The sequence below is a fragment of the Stegostoma tigrinum genome, chromosome X, assembly GCF_030684315.1.
Source record: "Stegostoma tigrinum isolate sSteTig4 chromosome X, sSteTig4.hap1, whole genome shotgun sequence".
NCBI lineage: Eukaryota > Metazoa > Chordata > Chondrichthyes > Orectolobiformes > Stegostomatidae > Stegostoma > Stegostoma tigrinum.
In genome coordinates this window covers 3,051,049-3,073,766 of record NC_081404.1, presented here as the reverse complement: position 1 = coordinate 3,073,766, position 22,718 = coordinate 3,051,049, and the positions used below count along the sequence as shown (strand labels likewise).

At 47.4% G+C, this 22,718-nt stretch overlaps 1 protein-coding gene across 2 annotated transcripts in view; it reads left to right on the top strand.

Annotated features, from left to right (window-relative positions):
• The window catches only part of slc26a10 (solute carrier family 26 member 10), a 141,132-nt gene that overhangs the window by 114,066 nt on the left and 4,348 nt on the right, over positions 1-22,718 (top strand). The window contains exons 12-17 of one of the 2 annotated variants that reach the window (XM_059643345.1): positions 2,448-2,514; positions 8,699-8,878; positions 11,989-12,043; positions 16,123-16,211; positions 19,573-19,627; positions 20,534-20,640. In XM_059643345.1, the coding sequence (XP_059499328.1) occupies positions 2,448-2,514; positions 8,699-8,878; positions 11,989-12,043; positions 16,123-16,211; positions 19,573-19,627; positions 20,534-20,640 (553 nt within the window). Of the gene's footprint in view, positions 1-2,447; positions 2,515-8,698; positions 8,879-11,988; positions 12,044-15,720; positions 15,822-16,122; positions 16,212-19,572; positions 19,628-20,533; positions 20,641-22,718 lie in introns of those variants that run through there. The other variant, XM_059643346.1, reaches the window with a different exon arrangement.

The window sequence follows — 22,718 nt, the reverse complement described above, 5'->3', positions numbered from 1 at the left end:
TGCATTATGGGAACTCAATGTTGTTTGAAAATCTGTAATCTATTTCAGAAGTCATTCAATGCAAAGAAGCATTCATTTCGGTTCACCTCACTTTTATTTCCACCATCGAAATTGCATCGCTTTTCCTCCTCTTTGAATGAATTTCATCAGTCCTTTCCGCCCCGGCACCACCATCACCAAGCAGAAACAGCCTGTGTGTAGCCTGCCATCTCTTCCTGACCCTGTACCCTCCGACAATTCCCCAAGGATCGATCTTCGTTCCCCTCCTATTTCTCATCACCATGGTTCCCCTCAGGGACATCATCCTCAGGCACAGTGTTCATTTTCACACGGACACTATCCACCCCCAGCTCTATCTCTCCACCACCTCCCTCTCTCAATGTCTCTCTTCCCTCTCCCACTCCCTCATACTCACCCCCACCCACACTCTCTCTCTCCCTCCGCTCCCTCTTTCCCTCCCACTGTCTATCCCCTCTTCACTCTCTCTCCATCACCCTATTTCCCTCACTGTCCCTCTCTCGCTTTCCTCTCCCTCTCTCCTCTCTTCCATGCTCCAGCTCTCTGTCTCCCTTCCCACCTCTCTTGCCCATGCGCTCTCCCTCTCTCTCGTTTTGTCTCCCTATCTCTCTCTCTCTCTCTCTCTCTCACTCACTCTGTTCCCACTTCCTTTCTCTCCACCCGTCTCACTGACTCTCACTCCCTCTCCCTATCTCACCCCTCTCTTCTTCCCTAACTCTGTTCCTCTCCACCGTTCTTGCACCTCTCTCAGTCACACGCTGCACTGCACTGACACACTCCACTGCACTGACTGACACGCTTCACTGGCACACTTCACTGAAACACTGCACTGACACACTGCACTGACACGCTGCACTGACTGACACGCTGCACTGCCTGACACGCTGCACTGACTGACACACTGCACTGCCTGACACGCTGCACTGCCTGACACACTGCACTGCACTGACACGCTGCACTGACTGACACACTGCACTGCCTGACACGCTGCACTGACTGACACGCTGCACTGACTGACACACTGCACTGACTGAGAAGCTACACTGACTGAGAAGCTGCACTGACTGACACGCTGCACTGACTGACACGCTGCACTGACTGACACACTGCACTGACTGACACACTGCACTTACTGACACGCTGCACTGACTGACACACTGCACTGACACACTGCACTGACTGACACACTGCACTGACTGACACACTGCACTGACACACTGCACTGACTGACACGCTGCACTGACTGACACACTGCACTGACACACTGCACTGACTGACACGCTGCACTGACTGACACACTGCTCTGACTGAGACGCTGAACGCACTGACACACTGCACTGACTGACACGCTGAACTGACTGACACGCTGCACTGACTGACACGCTGCACTGACTGACACGCTGCACTGACTGACACACTGCACTGATTGACACGCTGCACTGACTGACACGCTGCTCTGACTGAGACGCTGAACGCACTGACACACTGCACTGACTGACACGCTGAACTGACTGACACACTGCACTGACTGACACACTGCACTGACACACTGCATTGACTGACACACAGTTCTGACACAATACACAGACTGACACACTGCACTGACTGATGCGCTGCGCTGACGCGCTGCACTGACTGAGACATTGCACTGACTGACACACTGCTCTGACACGCTGCATTGACTGACACGCTGCTCTGACTGTCACACTGCACTGTCATGCTGCTCTGACTGACACACAGCTCTGACACACTGCACTGACTGACACGCTGCACTGACACACTGCATTGACTGACACACAGTTCTAACACAATACACAGACTGACACGCTGCACTGACTGACACGCTGCACTGACTGACACGCTGCCCTGACTGACACTCTGCCCTGACTGACACACTGCACTGACTGACACACTCCGCTGACTGACACATTGAGTGCCTGGCTTGGGCTTGTGCAAGAACGCAGCACGGCCGTATTGCAGCCCATTTCTGGTTCTGTGTTGCCAGTGAATAGCAGTAGATATACTTAGCAATAGTTTTGGCACGATTCTAACCTTCTGACGTCAGCAATATTAATGCATGCGCTTGGGAGATGTCCCATTCCCAGATCAGATATCGCAAATCCCAGGTCTCTCTCCTTCTGCAAACAACATGCTGAGAGTAGCCTACGCTTCCAAACCGCAGGCGTTTTTTACACTGCAATTTCACTGGCAAACCTTGCAGCCAATAGGCCGAGGAGACAGGCATCAACTCTGCCTCGACTGGTGCTGATCCATTTCCCAGAAACAAGAGGGCAATGGCAGCAATTCATTGTGCCAGTCAGAAAACATTTTTGCAATCACATTCATGATGATTAATAGCAGCGAGTGCTGCAGGTGAAGGTTGGCATCGAGGAAGGTACCCACTGACCATCTTTATTCCATTTCTTTAGAGTTGGCTGTTCTGTATTGGGCCGAGCCTCAAACTCAGAGATTTACAGACCAGTGGACAGCACTATGGTAAGTTATAAGTCTCAAGGCCCTAGGGTACCCGTTGCGGGGCGAAGACAGTATCAGCACTGATACAGGGAGACAGGCCACGTACATTAGTGCTGGAATAATAGTCAGGGTTAATCAGTACAAATGTTTTGCCCTCCTGTGCTGAATTGCCTCCTACTAGGCCATTCTAGTCAACATTCACAAATCTCACCAAAGCAGCCAGTTGTGAAACATGACCCTGGGCAGTGACAACCCAAATGCAATTCAACCACAGAGGGCATCACATAGTAACATATTGGTGAATATGTACATTGATTGCACACACAAACAAGTCCAACTTTGTTAACATACATTCTTCCTTCGCTACCTTTGACCAAAAGACTAAAGCAACCTTTGGTAGTTAAATGTAAGTGGTGGCAATGATAGCATGCTACAGAGCCCAGGCATTCAGTTACCTTATCACAAACAGATACATTGTCAGAGAGTCATAGAGCTGTTCAGGACAGAAACAGACCCTTCAGTCCAACTTGTCCATGCCGACCAGATATCCTAAATGAATCCAGTCCCATTTGCCAGCATTTGGCCCATATCCCTCTAACCCCTTCCTATTCATATACACATCCAGATGCCTTTTAAATGTTGTAACTGTACCAGCCCCCACCACTTCCTCTGGCAGTTCATTCCATACACACACCACCCTCTGTGTGAAAAAGTTGCCCCTTAGGTCCCTTTTATATCTTTCCCCTCTCACCTTAAACCTATGCCCCTCTAGTTTTGGACTCGCCCCACCCTGGGGAAAAGACCTTTGCTATTCACCCTATCCGTGCCCCTCATGACTTTATAAACGTCTATAAGGTCACCCCTCAGCCTCTGATACTCCAGGGAAAATAGCCCCAGTCTATTCAGCCCCTCCCTGTAGCTCAAACCCTCCAAACCCGGCAACATCCTTGTAAATCTTTTCTGAACCCTTTCAAGTTTCACAACATCCTTCCTGTAGCAGGGAGACCAGAATTGCACACAGCATTCCAAAAGTGGCCCTAACCAATGCCCCGTACATGACCCTCCCAATTCCTATACTCAGAGCATTGACCAATAAAGGCAAGTGTACCAAACCCCTTCCTCACCATCCTGTCTAACTGTGACTCCACTTTCAAGGAACCATGAACCTGCCCTCCCTCCAAGGTCTCTTTGTTCAGCAATACTCCCCAGGACCTCACCATTAAGTGTGTAAGTCCTGAGTGGACAGACAGGAGGCTGGAGAAACACAGCAGGCCAGGCAACATCTGGAGGAAAGGAGCAGTCAACGTTTCAGGTATTACCTCCAGATGTGTTGCCGAACAAAGAGACCTTGGGCTACAGGTTCATAGTCCCTGGGTGACATGTCCATCCTGGGCCTCCTCCAGTGTCACAATGATGCCACCCAGAAACTGGAGGAACAGCACCTCATATTCCACCTCAGGAGCCTACAGCCCAATGGCCCAAATGTGGATTTTACCAGTTTCAAAATCTCCCCACCCCGGCCTCATCCCATGACCAACCCTCCCTCTCATCCCTGCCTCCTTGACCTGACACAGCATATCCATTTCTCTCCCACCTATCCGCTCATCCCCCCTTCACTGACCAATCCCCACCACTGCCTGCCTGCACCCACCTATCACCAACCCCAGCCCTTCCCCTCTCTATTCATTTCTGAGCTCCCTTCCCCCTCCCCTATTTCTGAAAAAGGCTCTCAACCTGAAATGTCAGCTTTCCTGCTCCTCTGATGCTGCCCAACCTGTTGTGTTCCTCCAGCCCCACACTGTGATATCTCTGTTTTGTTATGAGATTCAATCTCAATTCAGGCCAAACTGTCGCCAAAAACTCTGCCTCCGCTTCGGCCAGCTGCACCATAGCTGTTGAGAGATTAGATTCCCTACAGTGTGGAAACAGGCCCTTTGGCCCAACAAGTCTACATCGCCCCTTGGAGCATCCCACCCAGACCCATCCCCCTATAACCCACACACCCCTGAACACTACAGGCAATTTAACATGGCCAATCCACCTAGCCTGCACATCTTTGGACTGTGGGAGGAAACCAGGGCACCCGGAGGAAACCCACGCAGACAGGGGGAAAATGTGCAAACTCCACGTAGACAGTTGCCCGAGGCTGGAATCGAACCCGGGTCCCTGGCGCTGTGAGGCTGCAGTGCTAACCACGGAGCCACGATGCCACCCCGAGAATTCACCATGTTTTAAATAAAATGCACCCAACATTCATAAAGGAAAGCCCATTTGCCTTATTGTTCACCCTGAAGAGGATTATTGAATAAATAATATGAAGTATTCTGCAACTATTTACAGGTGACATTATAATGATTTACTGATGACAGAGACGGTGAGGAGCATGTGAGCCCCGAGCTTGTCTCCTATTAGGTCCTTCTTTAGCCTGGCCTCAGTCCCCAAGCCAACATCACAGTGTTTACTGCACTCAGTCAGGTATTAATCCTTTCAGACATTTTCTGACCCAGGTACGGCACCGTTGCCAATAGACCCTTTACTTGAAAATTTACCAAGAACTAGCCATTGCTTCCTTGGGGCCTGATCCTACCTGTATCCCAAATTTTGTTGTAATCTGCCCATTCATGTTTTTGGGACATGCCGAACAGAATGACAAACAGAGGTGAAAGCGCTGTGGCTGCCCACCTGCGGATTATAATGGCACATGGCAAAGTGCACACACACTCACAATCAAGCAGTGTTTCGAGTTTCAACATGCCACTGAGTCAAAATCCCGGAATTCCCTCCCTCAGGGCATTGTGGGTCAGCCCACAGCACACAGACTGCAGCGGTTCAAGAAGACAGCTCACACCCACCTTCTCAAGGGGCAACTAGGGACTGGCAATAAATGCTAGTGATGCCCACATCCCAGAGACAAATATGGAAAAGTAACCACTTGTTTTGTGTTGGTGCAGCCAGGTGATGAGGTCATGGATTAAGTGGCTGCCCTCTTAAAGAGGAGAATTCAATTTCAGAAAGGTGCCTTGACAGACATGGAGATGCCAGTCCCCAATGCCCAGGAGAGATGTAGTGCCAATCAATGGCCATGCTTCCCTGCCCACTGCATTTCTCAGGATGATCAGAAGCAGGAGCGCTGTGTGATTTCTTCTGTGCCCAGGGTGAGGAGAACAGCAGCCAGTTGCAGCTGGCAGAGATCAGAGCTGGCACCTCCTGACCTGGGCAGCTGGGAGGGGTAAAACTAGTGCAGGGCACGGTGGCATAACAGATGCCATTCCTTGTCTGGACCATTTTCTCCTCCATGTTCTCCAATCCCTCCATGGCCTCGCTTCCTCCCTGATCTCCATGATTATGCCTTTGAACATCTCAATCAGTTCACCCCACTGCTACCTCAGCTTTCTCTGTCCGAAGGAAACTAACCCCTGCCAATCGAGTCTCTATTCATTGCTGAACCATTTCGAAAACCCAACTCTTTGGCCTGCTCTGCCATTTAACACAACCATGGCTAATCTCATCCCCCCCATAACCCTTCCCCCATTACTCACTCTGCCTTGCTCCTCCTTAAACTGACACAATGTCCCAGCGTCCACCACACTCTGGGGCAGTGAATTCCACACATTCATGACCCTTTGAGAGAAGTAATTCCTCCTCTTCTCTGGGCAGCATGCTTCAGAAGCTCATAGGTTCATAAGGAATACAGGCAGAATTCAGCCATTCAGCCGATCCAGTCTGCTCCACCATTCGATCATGGCTGATATGTTCCTCACCGCCATTTTCCTGCCTTCTCTCCATAACTCTTCAAGCCATTCCCAATTAAAGCTCTGTCTAACTCCTCCTTAAATTTACACACCGTCCCAGCACCTCCCACACTTTGAGGGAGCGAAATTCCAGATTCACCACCCTTTGGGAGAAGTAGTTTCTCCTCAACTCTGTTTTAAATTTGCTAGCCCTCAGCCTAAGACTACAATCTCCCCACAAGAGGGAGCATCTGCTCCATGATAACAAAATGTGAGGCTGGATGAACACAGCAGGCCCAGCAGCATCTCAGGAGCACAAAAGCTGACGTTTCAGGCCGAGACCCTTCGTCAGAGAGGGGGATGGGGTGAGGGTGAGCATCTGCTCCATGTCTATTTTATGAGGTTGTAGACTCGCTCTCCGAGCCGGTGCGTTTGTTGCAGACGCTTTCTCACCGTGCCGGGTAACACCGTCAGTGCATCTCCGGTGAAGTGTTGGTGTTCTGTCCCACTTGTTATCTATATGCCTCGGTTTGCTGGGGTGCTTGGTAATACTTCCGGTTCTGTTTCTCAGGGGTTTGTATATCGGGTCCAGGTCAGTGTGTTTGTTGATGGAATTCTAGTTGGAATGTCAGGCCTCCAGGAATTCCCTGGCATGTCTCTGTTTGGCCTGTGCAATTGTCCCAGTTAAATCTGTGTCCCTCTTTATCAGTGCGTAGTGAGGTCAGTGAGAATTGGTCGTGTCTCTCGGTGGTGAGTCAGTTTTTGTGTTTCCTTGTTGTCAGTTTTTTTCCAGTTTGGCCTATGGAATGTTTATGGTATTTTGTATATTATGTTAGTTTTAGTGGTTGTGGGTCTGGGGTCCTTTACGTTTGTCAGTAGCTGTTGTAGGGTGGTCGTTGGTTTGTGGGCTACCCTGATACCTAGGGGTCTGAGTAATTTTGTGGTCATCGCTGATATGTCCCTGATGTACGATTGGGTGACTAGTGTGTCTGGTCGTGTTGTGTTGTGTCTTCCTGTTGTGGTCTGTCACAGAGGTAACGGTGGATTGTGCTTTCCTGGTCTCCATTCCTTTTAGAAACTCCATATCAGAGTTCCTGTTCTGCTCTGTGCAATTCCGGGCTCTGCAGTGTTGTATTGCTCATTTGAGTAATGTCCTGATGCAGCTCTGTTTACGGGCGTTGAGGAACAAAATTCACAAAATAAGAAGAGAACACTAACCAACTACCCTTCCTGGACATAACGGTAGAACATATGAACAAGGAGGAACTCCAGGCTCGCGCCTACAGAAAGAACACACACACAGACCAGAGACTGACTTACTCCAGCAACCACACCAACACCCATAAACAGAGCTGCATCAGGATATTACTCAAATGAGCAATACAACACTGCAGAGCCCGGAATTGCACAGAGCAGAACAGGAACAGTTACACAGACACACGTTTGCAACCAGACACATCAGTTCAGCGAGCAAGCCTACAGCCTCATGAAATAGACGTGGAGCACCACAGCTCGAACTACAAATCTTCCCAAAAACTTTAAGCGTTTATTTTACCCATACATTTTATCATCTTGGAAACCACAATTTGCTCTCCCCTCATTCTTCTCAATTCCAGAGAGTTTAGGCCAAAAGTGTTCAATCTGTCTTCATTCGACAAACCCCTTATCTCTGGGATCAATCTAGTGAACCTCCTCTGATAGCCTTGTGGTAGTTTCACTGGATTCTTAATGCTAGTCCAGCCAGTGACAACCTCATCCCATGAATGACTAATTAAAAAAAAAATCTGTATGCTGGTGGCTCAGTAGTTCGCACTGCTACTTCTGGGTTCGATCCAGCCTCGGGCAGCTGTCTGTGTGAAGTTTACACATTCTCCCTGTGTCTGCGTGTGTTTCCTCCCACAGTCCAAAGATGGGGAATTCTGGGGTGGGATGCTGTTCAGAAGGTGGCGATGGGTTGAATGGGCTGCTTGCGTGCTGAGTGGATTCTGTTTCTAAGTCATATGCTAAAGCTAGGACATCTTGTCAATATCTCCTTTTGGGACTGAGGTGTTGGGTGAGCACAGCCAGAAGTACCTTGTTTGGCTGTGTTCATGGTGTTATATGAGCCTACATTGTTGTTGCTGTGTGGCATGCCTGCTCATTTGGCTTGAACAATGTCAAGGGATTTTGGACATGGTGCAGGGCATAGGGCAGGGTATGGGGCAGGGCATGGGCCAGGGCATGTAACAAATTCCTCAGTCTGACTCAGGCCCATGCCCAAGCCCACCATTGGGGGTTGGCTTTAGAAAGCACAGTCTCCAGGTGGGGTTTCACACCAGGACAGATGGGTCGATTCCTTCACACAGTTTAAACAAATCAGATGGCCAGAAACAACGGAGCAGCGAGGGGAAAGTGTCCTCGATTCTAAGAAACGCTGCTGCTTCAGGTGTTCTTCCCTCAGTTTAACACTCGATTCTGTTCTCATTCCATTCCAGTGCCAGGAAATTCCTGGTCTGAAGATCTTGTCTTACCATGCTCCCATTTACTACGGAAATAAGAGCTACTTCCGGGATACCATGGCCAAATTAATCGGACTGACCCCTGAAAAGATCAAAAAGAAGGAAGAGAGAAAGAAAGCATTGGAGAGAGTCAAAAAGATGGCCATTAACACCATCGTATGTTTGTTTGTTTCCTTCTCGAGTGTGTATATGTATTGGTTTTGTTATAGAACATAGAACATAGAACATTACAGCACAGTACAGGCCCTTCGGCCCTCGATGTTGTGCCGACCTGTCATATCAATCACAAGCCCATCTAACCTACACTATTCCATGTACGTCCATATGCTTATCCAATGACGACTTAAATGTACCTAAAGTTGGCGAATCTACTACCGTTGCAGGCAAAGCGTTCCATTCCCTTACTACTCTCTGAGTAAAGAAACTACCTCTGACATCTGTCCTATATCTTTCACCCCTCAATTTAAAGCTATGCCCCCTCGTGCTCGCTGTCACCATCCTAGGAAAAAGGCTCTCCCTATCCACCCTATCCAACCCTCTGATTATTTTACATTTATGTGTAGCTGTTTGCGATTATTACATACATTATGTAGAACCGTGTGTGTGTGTGTGTGTGTGTGTGTGTGTGTGTGTGTGTGTGTCTGCGTGTGTGTGAAAAAGTGTGTGTATGAGAGAGTGTGTGTGCTTGTGTATGTGTGTGTCGCACGCTTGTGTGCATATGCTTTTTTGTGTGTTTGTGAGTGTGTGTGAGAGAGACTGTGTGTGTCAGAGAGAGAGAGTGTGTTTATGTGTGTGTGTGTGAGAGAGAGTTTGTCTGAGAGAGAGTGTGTGTGAGAGAGAGTTTGTGTTTGTGTGTGTGTATATGTGTGCGTGCGCGCGCACGTGTGTGTGTGAGACGCACTGTGTGTGTGAGTGGGTGTGTGTGTGAGAGAGAGAGTGTGTGTGTGTCAGAAACAGAGTGTGTGTGAGTGTCTGTAAGAGAGACAGTGTGTGAGAGAGAGTGTATGTGTGTGTGTGTGAGAGAGAGACTGTGTGTATGTGAGGGTGTGTGTGTGAGTGTGTGTGTGTAAGAGAGAGAGAGAGACTGTGTGTGTATGTGTGAGAGTGTGTGTGTATGTGTGAGAGAGTGTGTGTGGGAACGTGTGTGTAAGTGAGAGTGTGTATCTGAGAGACAAAGCTTGTGTGTATGTGAGAGAAAGAGAGAGAGAGTGTGTGAGAGAGACAGTCTGTGTGTGTGAGAGAGACAGAGTGTGTGTGTGTGTGTGTGTGTGTGTGTGTGTGTGTGTGTGTGTGTTGTGTGAGAAAGAGAGACAGAGTGTATGCAAAAGACAATGTGTGTGAAGAGAGTGTGTGTGTGTGTGTCAGAGAGAGAGCTCGTGTGTGAGAGAGAGTGTGTGTGTGAAAGAGAGACAGTGTGCGTGTGAGAGAGACAGTATTCATGAGAGTGTGTGTGTGTATGTGTGTGTGTGTGAGAGAGAGAGAGAGAGTGTGTGCGCGTGTGTTTGTGAGTGTGCGTGTGAGGTTGTGTGTGTGTGAGAGAGAGTATGTGTGAGTGTGAGAATGTATGAGTGTGCGAGTGTGTGCGCGCGCACGTGTGAATATGTGTGAGAGAGATTGTGTGTGTTTGTGTGTGTGTGCGACAGTGTCTTAGAGAGAGAGTGTGTATGTGTGTAAGTGTGTGTGTGTGAAAGACTGTGTGTGAGAGAAAGTGTGTGTGTGTGAGTTTGCGTGTGTGTGTGAGTTTGCGCGTGTGTGAGAGAGAGAGTGTGTGTGCGTTTGTGAGTGTGCGTGGATAAGGTTGTATGTGTGTGTACAAGTGTGTGCGCGCACGTGTGAATGTGTGTGTGAGAGAGTGTGTGTGTGTGTGCGCGACAGACAGTGTCTTAGAGAGAGAGGGTGTGTGTGTGTGTGAAAGAGTGTGTGTGTGTGTGTGAGTTTGCGTGTGTGTGAGAGAGTGTGTATGTGTGTTTGTGAGTGTGCATGGATAAGGTTGTGTGCGTGTGAGAGTGAGAATGTGTGAGTGTGTGTGTGTTTGTGTGTGTGTGCGTGCGCACATGTGTGTGTGTGCGCACTTGTGAATGTGTGTGTGTGAGTTTGCGTGTGTGTGTGTGAGAGAGAGAGTGTGTGTGTGTTTGTGAGTGTGCGTGGATAAGGTTGTGTGCGTGTGAGAGTGAGAATGTGTGTGTGTTTGTGTGTGTGTGCGCACTTGTGAATGTATGTGTGAGAGAGATTGTGTGTGTGTGAAAGAGAGTGTGTGTGTTTGTGAGTGTGCGTGGATAAGGTTGTATGTGTGTGTGAGTGAGAATGTGTGTGTCTGCGAGTGTGCGCGCGCATGTGTGAATGTGTGTGTGAGAGAGATTGTGTGTGTTTGTGTGTGTGTGCGACAGACAGTGTCTTAGAAAGAGAGGGTGTGTGTGTGAGTGTGTGTGTGTGAAAGAGTGTGTGTGAGAGAAAGTGCGTGTGTGTGTGTGTGTGTGTGTGTGCGCGCGTGTGTGTGAGTTTGCATATGTGTGTGAGAGAGAGTGTGTGTTTGTGAGTGTGCGTGGATAAGGTTGTATGTGTGTGTGTGTGTGTGCGCACACTTGTGAATGTGTGTGTGAGAGAGATTGTGAGTGTGTGAGAGACAGTGTCTGAGAGAGAGGGAGTGTGCGTGAGTGCGATACAGAGCGTGTGCATGTGTGTGTGCGCGCGCGAAATAGTGTGTGTATGCGCGTGAGAGTGTGTGCGTATGTGTGTACGTGTATGAGAGACACTGCTGTGTATGTGAGAGAGAGAGATAGAGTGTGTGTGTGTGTGTGTGTATGAGAGAGTGTGCGTGTTTGTGTGCTTGTGCTTGTGCGTGTTGCTTGTGTATGTGTGTGTCGCACGCTTTTTTTGATGAAGGGTCTAGGCCCGAAACGTCAGCTTTGGTGCTCCTGAGATGCTGCTTGGCCTGCTGTGTTCATCCAGCTCCACATTTTATTATCTTGGATTCTCCAGCATCTGCAGTTCCCGTTGTCTCAGGGACAGGGGCAGCACCGGGTTAGTTACAGGGTAAAGCTCCCTCTATGCCGTCTCTCATGAAACTCTCCCAGGTTAGCTGCCCACTTTTTCTTTTTTGCGTTTCATCTTCTGTTGTGTGAAGTCTGACGTTCATCTCAGTTCACGTCCCGCAATAAATTATTTCTGGAGAATAATAAGGATCGTGGATATTTTTTTGGCCAGGCTGCACAGGAGAGAAAGCCTTGCTTTGTAACACACAGTGTTGTGGCAAATGTGTTTTACAGGATCATGGACTCACACAGCCTCGCTGTCCAGCCAGTGCAACTCCGTCGCCATCAGGTACTGATCCGCTAAATCAAAGTTTGTTCTCAGAATTTTCCGTTGCTTAGTTTATTTGCAATGTCCATGTCAGCTTTAATCTTTTTCCATTTGGCTTATGGTCTATATAAATCTCCTGCCTAACCAGCCGGTGATGCCTGCCTCCTCTTGGCTTCAATTCCATTAACCCACTTCTGTGGTCAACAAAATTATTTTTAAATATAGTTTACTGGCATTCGCAAGAGAGAGAGGCGGGGGAGAGAGTGAGTGAGGCAGAAAGCTGCAGAAAATGAGAGAATGTGACTGAAATCCAGAGAGAGAGAGAAAATCACAGAATATTAGGGTGGTGGTTGAAACTAACAGCAAAACAGAAATACACACTGAGAAATGGAGATTGGACAAGAACAAGCGACGAGAAGATAGAAAGGGGAATCTGATTGCAACACACGAAATTATGAAGGGCACAGACAGAGTAGCTTGTGAGAACCTCTTCCCGAGCTGCCTGAGAGGGTTGCAGGTACTGTCCCAACATTTAAGAAGCAACTGTGTGAGCACTTAAATGGCAGGTTATGGACTGCAGGGAAATGCAATTAGTGTCATTTGGTGTTTCTTGGTCAGCCCAGACATGATGGGCTGAAGGGCCTGCTTTAATGTTGTGTGACTCTATGAGACAGGCAGACAGACAATCAGAACCAGGAGCAGAATGAGAGAGAGATCATAGCAGGCCATTCAGCCCATCAAATCTACACTGACCCTCTGAAGAGCATCCCACCCAATCCCTGCAACGCTGCATTTCTCACAGCCAATCCGCCTAAACTACACATCCCTGGACACTATCCACCCTAAACTGCACACCTTTGGACTGTGGGAGGAAACCGGAGCACTCGGAGGAAACCCACACAGAGACGGGGAGAATGTGCAAACTCCACACAGACCAAGGGTGGAATTGAACCCAGGTCCCTGGTTAACACTGCAGCCTCACAGCACCAGGGACCCAGGTTCGATTCCAGCCTCGGGCAAGTGTCTGTGTGGAGTTTGCACATTCTCCCTGTGTCTGCATGGGTTTCCTCCGGGTGCTCCGGTTTCCTCCCACAGTCCAAAGATGTGCAGGTTAGGGTGGATTGGCCATGCTAACTTGCCTGTAGTGTTCAGGGGGGTGTGGGCTATAGGGGGTGGGTCTGGGTGGGATGCTTCAAGGGGCGAATGTGGACTTGTTGGGCCAAAGGGCCTGTTTCCACACTGTAGGTAATCTAATCTAACCTCAGTCAGTGAAGGCAGGAAAAAAGACCAAGGCAGAGTGAGCTGCGGTTTCGCAATGAAGTTAGTAAGTTTGCCAGCGGGTGCTGTGAATCTGAAATTTCGCTGAGGTCACCAGGATTCTATCTAATTCTGCATTTCTACAAACATTTATTTACTTCCCTCCAGGCTTGGTGCTGATTTGTGCTGAATATGGGAGTTGAACTGTCTTGATGTCAGTGTCTCTGAAATGCCCTGTCCTAGAACTGCAGTCTGTAGTAAAACACATGCAATTAAACAATTTGACCAATATTTTGTTAGAAAGACCTTTGCCCAGGTACCTTGTAGGATCAAAGCCAACAAATCACCCCAGGGAAGGATCCAAATGCAAATGCCACCTTTGTTTCCACTGATGCTGGGTAACATGCCCATTGGCACTCTCTTTGGCGTTCACACCCTGGTATTAGAACATAGAACATAGAACAGTACAGCACAGAACAGGCCCTTCAGCCCACAATGTTGTGCCGACCATTGATCCTCGTATTGGTATTGTGGTCTGATTACATTTCTGGAGAGTTTACTTCAGTCTTTAGTCATTTTTGCTCAGATCCCAGAATTCCACTTGGTTGACCAATTCCTAGGCCTGGGAGCCCAGCAGCCTCCTGGCTTCAATGCTCCACCATCATGAAGTCTTGCTTTATGAGGAAATATTTCAGTTCAGTAAAATTTATATTCTGAATATTTACTATTCTGCCTCAGTTTTAATGTTTATGCATTCAGTTCCCTGACTCCACACTTCGTCTTGGGGCACAGTGGTAATTCCCAAACCTTTTCCCACTGTGACCCCATATCAAGGCTTGGCAATTGTTGCTCAGCCTCAGGGAGAGAGGGGAGGATAGTTGGGGGGGGGTCGCGCGGAGGGGTTAGTGGGAGCTGCTGTGAGGACAGGAGCACAGCTCTTACAATTTGATCGGAATGCCCTGGTGACCATTTCAGTATCAGAGGTCAGGGCCCCAGCAGAGACGTGAAGGCCTATTGGTCTCATGACTACTCATCCAGCAAGTCAGCAAATGTCCTGGGAACCTGCGTTCGAATCCTGCCACAGCAGAGGCTGTAATTTGAATCCAGTAAAAATCTGGAATTAAAGCATTGGGAGGGACATGTGGCAGCTGCACAGGACAGTGGTTAGGGTCACTTTTGGAATCCTGTGTTCATTTCTGGTCTCCCTGCTGTAGGACGGATGTTGTGAAACTTGAAAGGGTTCAGAAAAGATTTACAAGGATGTTGCCGGGTTTGGAGGGTTTGAGCTACAGGGAGAGGCTGAATAGACTGGGGCTATTTTCCCTGGGGCGTCAGAGGCTGAAGGGTGACCTTATAGAGGTTTATAACATCATGAGGGGCGTGGATAGGGTAAATAGTCGAGGTCTTTTCCCCCAGGGTGGGGGAGTCCAAAACTAGAGGGGCATAGGTTTAAGGTGAGAGGGGAAAGACTTAAAAGGGACCTATGGGGTAACATTTACACACAGAGGGTGGTGTGTGTATGGAATAAGCTGCCAGAGGAAGTGGTGGAGGCTGGTACAGTTACGACATTTAAAAGGCATCTGGATGGGTACATGGATAGGAAGGGTTTAGAGGGATATGGGCCAAATACTGGCAAATAGGACTGGATTTATTTAGGATATCTGGTCAGCATGGACAGGTTGGGCCGAAGGGTCTGTTTCCATGCTGTACAGCTCTACGACTCTCTGATTAAGAGCCTGCTGATGAAAATGATGTGGTTGTTGCGGGGGCGGGGGGGGGGAGCATTAAAAATCGATGCAGTGCATTTTAAGGAAGGAAATTGGCATCCTGATATGGTTTGGCCTATATGTGACTCTGGATCCCACAATCAATGTGGTTGACTCTTACCTGCCCCCTGGATGGACAGTAACAGTGACACCCACATCCTGGGACTGAACCAAGAGAAAAAAATGAATGAAAAGTTCCAGTTTGTGACTCTTCTTGGGGTCTTGCCACCCCTCCTCTCCAACTTTGGGAAGTTCTGGGGTGGGGGTCGAGGGGGTGGCAATAGATAGATCTGCTATGCCCGCAGGCAACCTAATCTAAATTACTTTCTGCCAGTGCTCTCCTGGATCACTGAATTTAGCTCATTCAGTATGCCACCCTGCTGTGAGGTCTTTCATTGGCACAGATTGTGGTCATTGTACCCACTGCACCCATGCACCCCCTGTCACCCTCCCAGGTAATACAGACACACCCCAACTCTCACCAAAAATGCTCAAGTCACCATTTTACGTGCATTTTCCTGGGCCGTTTACAAGAACCAGCTCAAAGCAGACTTTGCCTCTCAATGTTCAAGCAATTGTCACACGTATCAGTTTTCATTAAAACCACTTGGGTTTTCCCAGTTTTTGGATGGTCAGTTGGAATCTCCCAGTAATGTCATTTTCTTTTACTCAAAGGTGGTGCCCTGCCTCTGCACACAGGCTGATGGCCAATGGGATCTCATCCTTTTCACCCAAGAGGGCAGATAAGATTTCATCCAACGCTGAAAGAGTGCAGTATTTCCTCAGCGCTGAGCTGAGTGTCAGCCAGGATGCTTTCCCCTCTCGTCTCAGGGGGAATCCATGAGCTACTGTCTCCGCCAAGAATCAGAACTACCCACTGAGTCACAGTTGGCACCAAATCCCACTTTAACCCAGCTTTGCTGATGCCCAGAAATTGTCCCTTTAAGTCTGCTTGCCTATCTTTCAATTGTGAGTTAATCATTTGCCAAAGATTACGCACTGCACAATGGAGTCTGTGGCTTTATTTTCACAGCTCAGCAACAGTTGCAAATGTAAATATTGCTCTTTCTCTGCCAGATAAGCAAGATAAAAGGATTCAGTCTGTTGTGATCGACTGCAGTAGCATCATATTCATTGACACAGCTGGAGCAAGATTATTTGTCCAGGTAACCGACTACAACCCATTCAGAAAAGTGCAAAGTTCACAATGTCAATTTACTTACAACAGTTCCATGTGGAAAGATCAGAAAGCACTTCCTTTTCCCCACTCAAAGATAGCCTTTCATTCAAAGAACATGCCCCATGAGCATGAATTTCTTTACCCCAGCAAAAGAAAGAAAGATTTGCATTGATACAAATGCTTTCACCCCACCAAGGCCCAAATACAAGATAACAAAATGTGGAGCTGGATGAACACAGCAGGCCAAGCAGCATCTCAGGAGCACAAAAGCTGACGTTTCGGGCCTTGAGCCTTCATCAGAGACGGGGATGAAGGGTCTAGGCCCGAAACATCAGCTTTTGTGTTCCTGAAATGCTGCTTGGCCTGCTGTGTTCATCCAGCTCCACACTTTGTTACCGTGGATTCTCCAGCATCTGCAGTTCCCATTATCACTGATCCAAATACATGAGACAACCTTTCTGAAGAGTTCTGATGCACCGGACACAGCAGCCAATGACACAAACAGCAATGCGGTAATGACAGGATGCTGATTGACTGATAAATACAGAACACAACACTGGCCAGGGCAACTCTTCTGTACTTAGAGTCAGAGAGCTGTACAACACGGAAACAGACCCTTCAGTCCAACACGTCCATGCCGACCAGATATCCTACATTAATCTAGCCCCATTTGCCATATCCCTCTAAACCCTTCCTATTCATGTACCTATCCAGATGCCTTTTAAATGTTGTAACTGTACCAGCCTCCACCACTTCCTCTGGCAGCTCATTCCATACACGCACCACCCTCTGTGTGAAAATGTTGTCCTTTAGGTCCCTTTTAACTCTTTCCCCTCTCACCTTAAACCTAAGCCCCTCTAGTTTTGGACTCCCCCACCCTGGGGGAAAAGACCTTGGCTATTCACCCTATCCATGCCCCTCATGATTTTATAAACATCTATAAGGTCAACTTTCAACCAAACGTAACTTCTCGAGGTCATGAGAAATTAAAACACCAGAGAAAAGCCACGACAAAGAAGCAGCAGAGGTGGTTATAATTCCAGACACAGAGTGGAAACTGTCAACTTAAAGACACAGCAGAACGTCTGGTTAAGGGATAGGAATTCAGAAACACAGCCATCAGAGAAATAAATCTCCGAGATCTTATATTGTGCAAATGTCAGAGGGACACTCAGAAGGAACACAAAGGTTTTGATCTTGCTCGATTGTGGAAATAGGATCAAGTATGATGATTACCAGATGTGAGACAGACATACCCAAACTGTATTTGACAATGTATGAGGTGGTACGTCTATCACAGACACAGTATTCTCATGTTAAACTTGAGCAAACCAGATAGGGATGGCCAATCAGAGAATCCGGGTTGTCTCAACCTGTAAGATGCAGACTTTGAGAAGCTGAGGGATTAGAGCGAGTAATAACGGTGATAATGATGTTCGTAACCACATGGCTGATTGCTTTAAGAGTACACACAAGTAAACGACTAGAATAATGTAGACCAAGACAAGGAGAACCCGGAGGGAGATGTGAGATAATAAGATTCCTGTAAATAGTAACAATGCAACTGATCACATAACTGACATCAGTAAGAGAGACGATGAGGACAGAGGTCTTGGGCACCACACTAGGGAGCTGTATTTGAGAATCTACTCTGTACAAAGGAGTGTTCCAGTACATTAGGAGTTGGAGAATCTTGCTTGAGATAAGGAGCAAGTACCCTCAGGGACAAGGTCTGTGCAAACACACACAGCCCAGAAACCCTCCAGACTGGGATCTCAATGTACAGGCAGCAGCATCAGCTTTTAACACAACGTAAAAGATGCCCCATGTGTAAGATGCATTTCAGCAAATCTCCAAGGCTCCTTCTGTCAGCACATTCCAATATTCCCAAACTCTACGATCTAGAAGGACAAGGACACCCTGGGAGTGGAAATACCAGCGGCTGCAAGACCCCCTCCAAATTTCACTGGGCATTGTGGGTCAACATACAGAACATGGACTGCAGTGGCTCAAGGAGGCACCTTCTTAAGGGCGCATCTAGGGACGGGCACTAAACGCTGACCGATACAGCAATGCCAACATCCCATGAATGAATAAAGACGTAAACATCCAGGTTAATATCCTAGTGAGGAATGGGATTGCAGTTACAAAGAAGTGCAAATGGAATCCACACCAGGTTAGCAAGGCCACTAAAAATCAAACAAAGCACTAGGCTTTATTTAGAGTCATAGACATGTATAGCACAGAAACAGACCCTTCGGTCCAACTTGTCCATGCTAACCAGCTATCCTAAATTAATCTAGTCCCATTTGCCAGCATTTGGCCCATATCCCTCTAAAGGGATAGGTTTGAAAACAGGTGTACTTTATGCTGAAGTATATTCAATCATGGCTAGACCACACTTCGTCTGGTCACAACATAAATAAATCCCACAAATCTCAACACTTTTCTCACGTAGCCAGTTGTGAGGTCCTTAATTATCACCGCCATTATTGAACTGTGGATGGCATGGATAGGGTAAATAGCCAAGGTATTTCCCCCAGTGTGGGGGAGTCCAAAACTAGAGGGGCATAGGTTTAAGGTGAGAGGGGAAAGATTTAAAAGGGACCTGAGGGGCAAAATTTTCACACAGAGGGTGGTGCGTGTATGGAATGAGCTGCCAGAGGAAGTGGTGGAGGCTGGTACAGTTACAGCATTTAAAAGGCATCTGGATGGGTACATGAATAGGAAGGGTTCAGATGGATATGGGCCAAATGCTGGCAAATGGGACTAGATTTATGTAGGATATCTGGTTGGCATGGACCAGTTGGACTGAAGGGTCTGTTTCTGTGCTGTACAGCTCTATGACTCTATAACTCTGATCAAATTACATCAACGATAGTTCACTCGTCTTCAGAGCATTTGAATAAGCAATTCCAAAGGCGGTGATAATGTTGGTTTCTGAGTGGCTACGGGAGCCAACTTCGGACATGATGGTCAGTGAAAGCGTTGTGATTGGCAGGACCAATAGTCTTTTCTCATTCCACACTTTTTCAGAACCTCTGAGTGGCTGCACAGCTTAAAGGGAACATTACAGCTAACCTCAAGCTCCTTGAGTCCTTTCTTGAAATCAAGAGATATTTATGGCACAGAAACAGACCGTCCGGCCCACGTCAGTGCTCATGCTCTAAGGGAGCCTCTGTGCACCTTACACTGTCTCACCCTCATTGTCACGTTCTTCTATCCCTTTCACACTCATCTGTTCGTCTTGCTTCTACTCAAGATGTCAGCACAGGTCTTAGTGATGGACCCGACTCCAGAACATAAAGAGCTGCAGTCTTATTCGTTCCAATGGTTTTATTTTCCAGATGTGTGCAGACTGTCAGAAAGCCAACATGTGGGTCTATCTAGCAGGCTGCAACAGTAAGTATTACAGTGACCTGGGCTTCATTCCCTACATCCTTTTGGTGTCGGTTGCACTCTGGCTTGGAATCCTGGGATAGCATGTTGTGGTATTCCCTTAACATGACAAGTCCACTGCAGTGTCATGAAGTGCTCGGAAAGAGTTTCTCCCACTGATACCTTGGCAGAGGAGGTCAAGGGTCACATGACCTCTTCATTTTGTTGTGGGATTTCAGTGGCCTCCTCTGAGGGCAGCTTGGTGGCTGAAAGGGGGCGCCACAGCCTTCCTGCCTCTTTCCCAAGTGAGACGGCTTGTGTATGGCAACTAATGTCCTGCTGGCCCACTTCCTGCCTGTGGTATTCACCCAGTGACATAGGGGGAACTTGAAAAGTCAACCCCTATGTGGCATTTCCCCAAATGTCCACCTCTGCCAGTTTGTGATACTGGGTAAGGGTTGTTTGAGGGGGCTCACTCCCACCATCCCTCCTTTGTGTTGGCCTATCTATGGCTTAGGGGATACAGGATACACTACTGTAGAGTGTCTCCAGAAGAGGCTGTTCCTAGATAATGAGGAGGTTTATTGGAATAAGGATAATTACATTTAGACAGGGGACTGGTACAGGTACATCATATACAAGTCCCAAGTGGACGATCCATCTCGGCCTCCTCCAGTGGTCCCCAGTATTACAGATACCAGTCTTGGTGGTAGAGCGGTAATGTCACAAGGCTAGTTGTCTCTACCACCAACTCCTCAGCAGGCCTGTAGTGAGCAAGAAGCAGAATTAACAGTTTGGCTTGATGGCTTTTCCTCAGAACTAGTCAAAGTTGGTGATTTGACAATTTAAGTAGGCATGGAGGCTGTAACTTCTAAAGATATGTCCATTGTCCGTCCACAGTAATGAATGTCTTTACTCTGAATTTTCTAGAGGATGTTTTGAAAATATTGACGTGTAGTGGCCTATTCGACCACCTTCATCCAGAGCAGATCTTTGTAACAGTTCATGATGCTGTCATCCATGTGGAGCGAATGGAGGTAACAGCCTTTCTAAAGGAATTTACATCTGTTTTGTTCCCCGAGAATGTCCACTCAGACACATTCTGTAAAATTTCCTGCTTGAGGCAATGTGTAATATAAAAACATGGTAAGCACACTTTACCTCAGGCATTACTAAGCTTTAAACCACCTCCACTCTTCCCTTAAATTCCAGGCTTACACAATACTTTCTTATTGCCTGTTGAACTCCAAATTCCTCCTTATTTTAAAGACTGCGACATGGTATCTCAATGTGAGGAGATGGCCACAGTGAAAGGACTCTACTTTTGCATTTTGCCAGTCACATGGAGTCTTGGAATCATACAGCACAGAAACAGACCCTTCGGTTCTACCTGTCAGTGCTGAGCAGATATCCCAATCTGACCTACTCCCACTTAGGGCCATAGAGTCACACAGCATGGAAACAGACCCTTCAGTCTGATTCATTCATACTGACCAGATTTTCCACATTAATCTAGCCCCAGTTGCCAGCATTTGGCCCATATCCCTCTAAACCCTTCCCATTCATGTCCCCATCTAGATGCCTTTTAAATGCTGTAACTGTACCAGCCTCCACCACTTCCTCTGGCAGCTCATTCCATACATGCACCACTCTCTGTGTGAAACAGTTACCCCTTAGATCACTTTTTAATATTTCCCTTCTCACCTTAAACCTACCCTGGGGGAAAGACCTTGGCTATTCACCTTATCCATCTCCGTCATGATTTTATAAACCTCTACAAGGTCACCCCTCAGCCTCCAATGCTCCAGGGAAAATAGCCTCTCCCTATAGCTCAAACCCTTGGAAGTTCACTCTGACCAGAAAATTAAATTCCAAGCATGATAATTTGATCTGAAATTAATCATTTCCCCAGCACTCTTTCCTCAAACTAAACACAACACAGATAGTACATTATATTGAGGAAAGAAGAAATAATTTATGTCCTTTGACCTCATTTTTCCCTGTTCAGTTGAGGGTACATTGTCAAGTGTCTCTGTTCACTGAGAGATGGGGAGCCATTAATATGCTTTGTACCCCCCAGATTCATATTTTTAAGACAAAAAAACCATAAAATACATAACAACTGTGCAATTGGCAGAATATTAAACGGAACGTCAATACATGCTGGTGGCACAAAGCATCCAGTCAGCTGGCACTGCCAGGGTTGACCATGCACAATCTGAAGTTTGAAATATTGGGACCAAGTCAGAGCATGGGAACCGAAGGAAGTCATTCAACTCTGTTCTGCCTCTTAATTCGATCTTAACTCGATCAGCCATAGTTCCAGAATTAGGTCGCCCAAGGAGATACAACCCTAGTATGTGCAGTACGCCCTTACAAATTTAAATTTAGTGCCAGTTTGCTGTGTTGAGGCCCTTCTGAGGTGACTCTATCCTGCCTGAGGTGAAGAACTAAGCAAACTTCTTTGAATGGGCAGGGGCTGAACCTTTCATTGTATAACTGGCAAAGAGCAGACATTGGATGGTTCTCCATGAACAAACATTAGATTGAGATTCAGGTTTTATTGTCACATGTACTCAAGTACAGAGATACAAGAGTACAGTGAAAAGTGTACAATGCCAACACACATGGTGTCATCTTAGATACAGAGGTATCTCCGTACAAAAAACTTTGGTAAAAAGTAATAAAAGAAACAGAATTTAAAAATAAAGCACTACAGACCATCATAGTGTAAATGGAAATATAAAGAAATAAGGTAATAGTTAATATTAAAGTCCTCCTTATCTAGAAAAATACAGTAATAAGGTTAATCGTTCAACAGCCAAACAGTCAGAGATAGACAATGAGTGTCTCCCAGCACTGAGTAAAATATGTCTACAATTCTCTGTTTAGGAATTGAAAGAGGCAATGAGACTTATCAGCTTTTGAAGGGTCTTGACAGGGCAAGGATGGTAGATCTCCCTCCCTGAAGGACATAGGGTGGCACAGTGTCTCAGTGATTAGCACTGCTGCCTCACAGCACCAGGGACCTGGGTTTGATCCACACCCTCGGGTGACTGTGTGGAGTTTTCACATTCTCCCCGCATTTGCATGAATTTCCTCCGGGTGCTCCGGT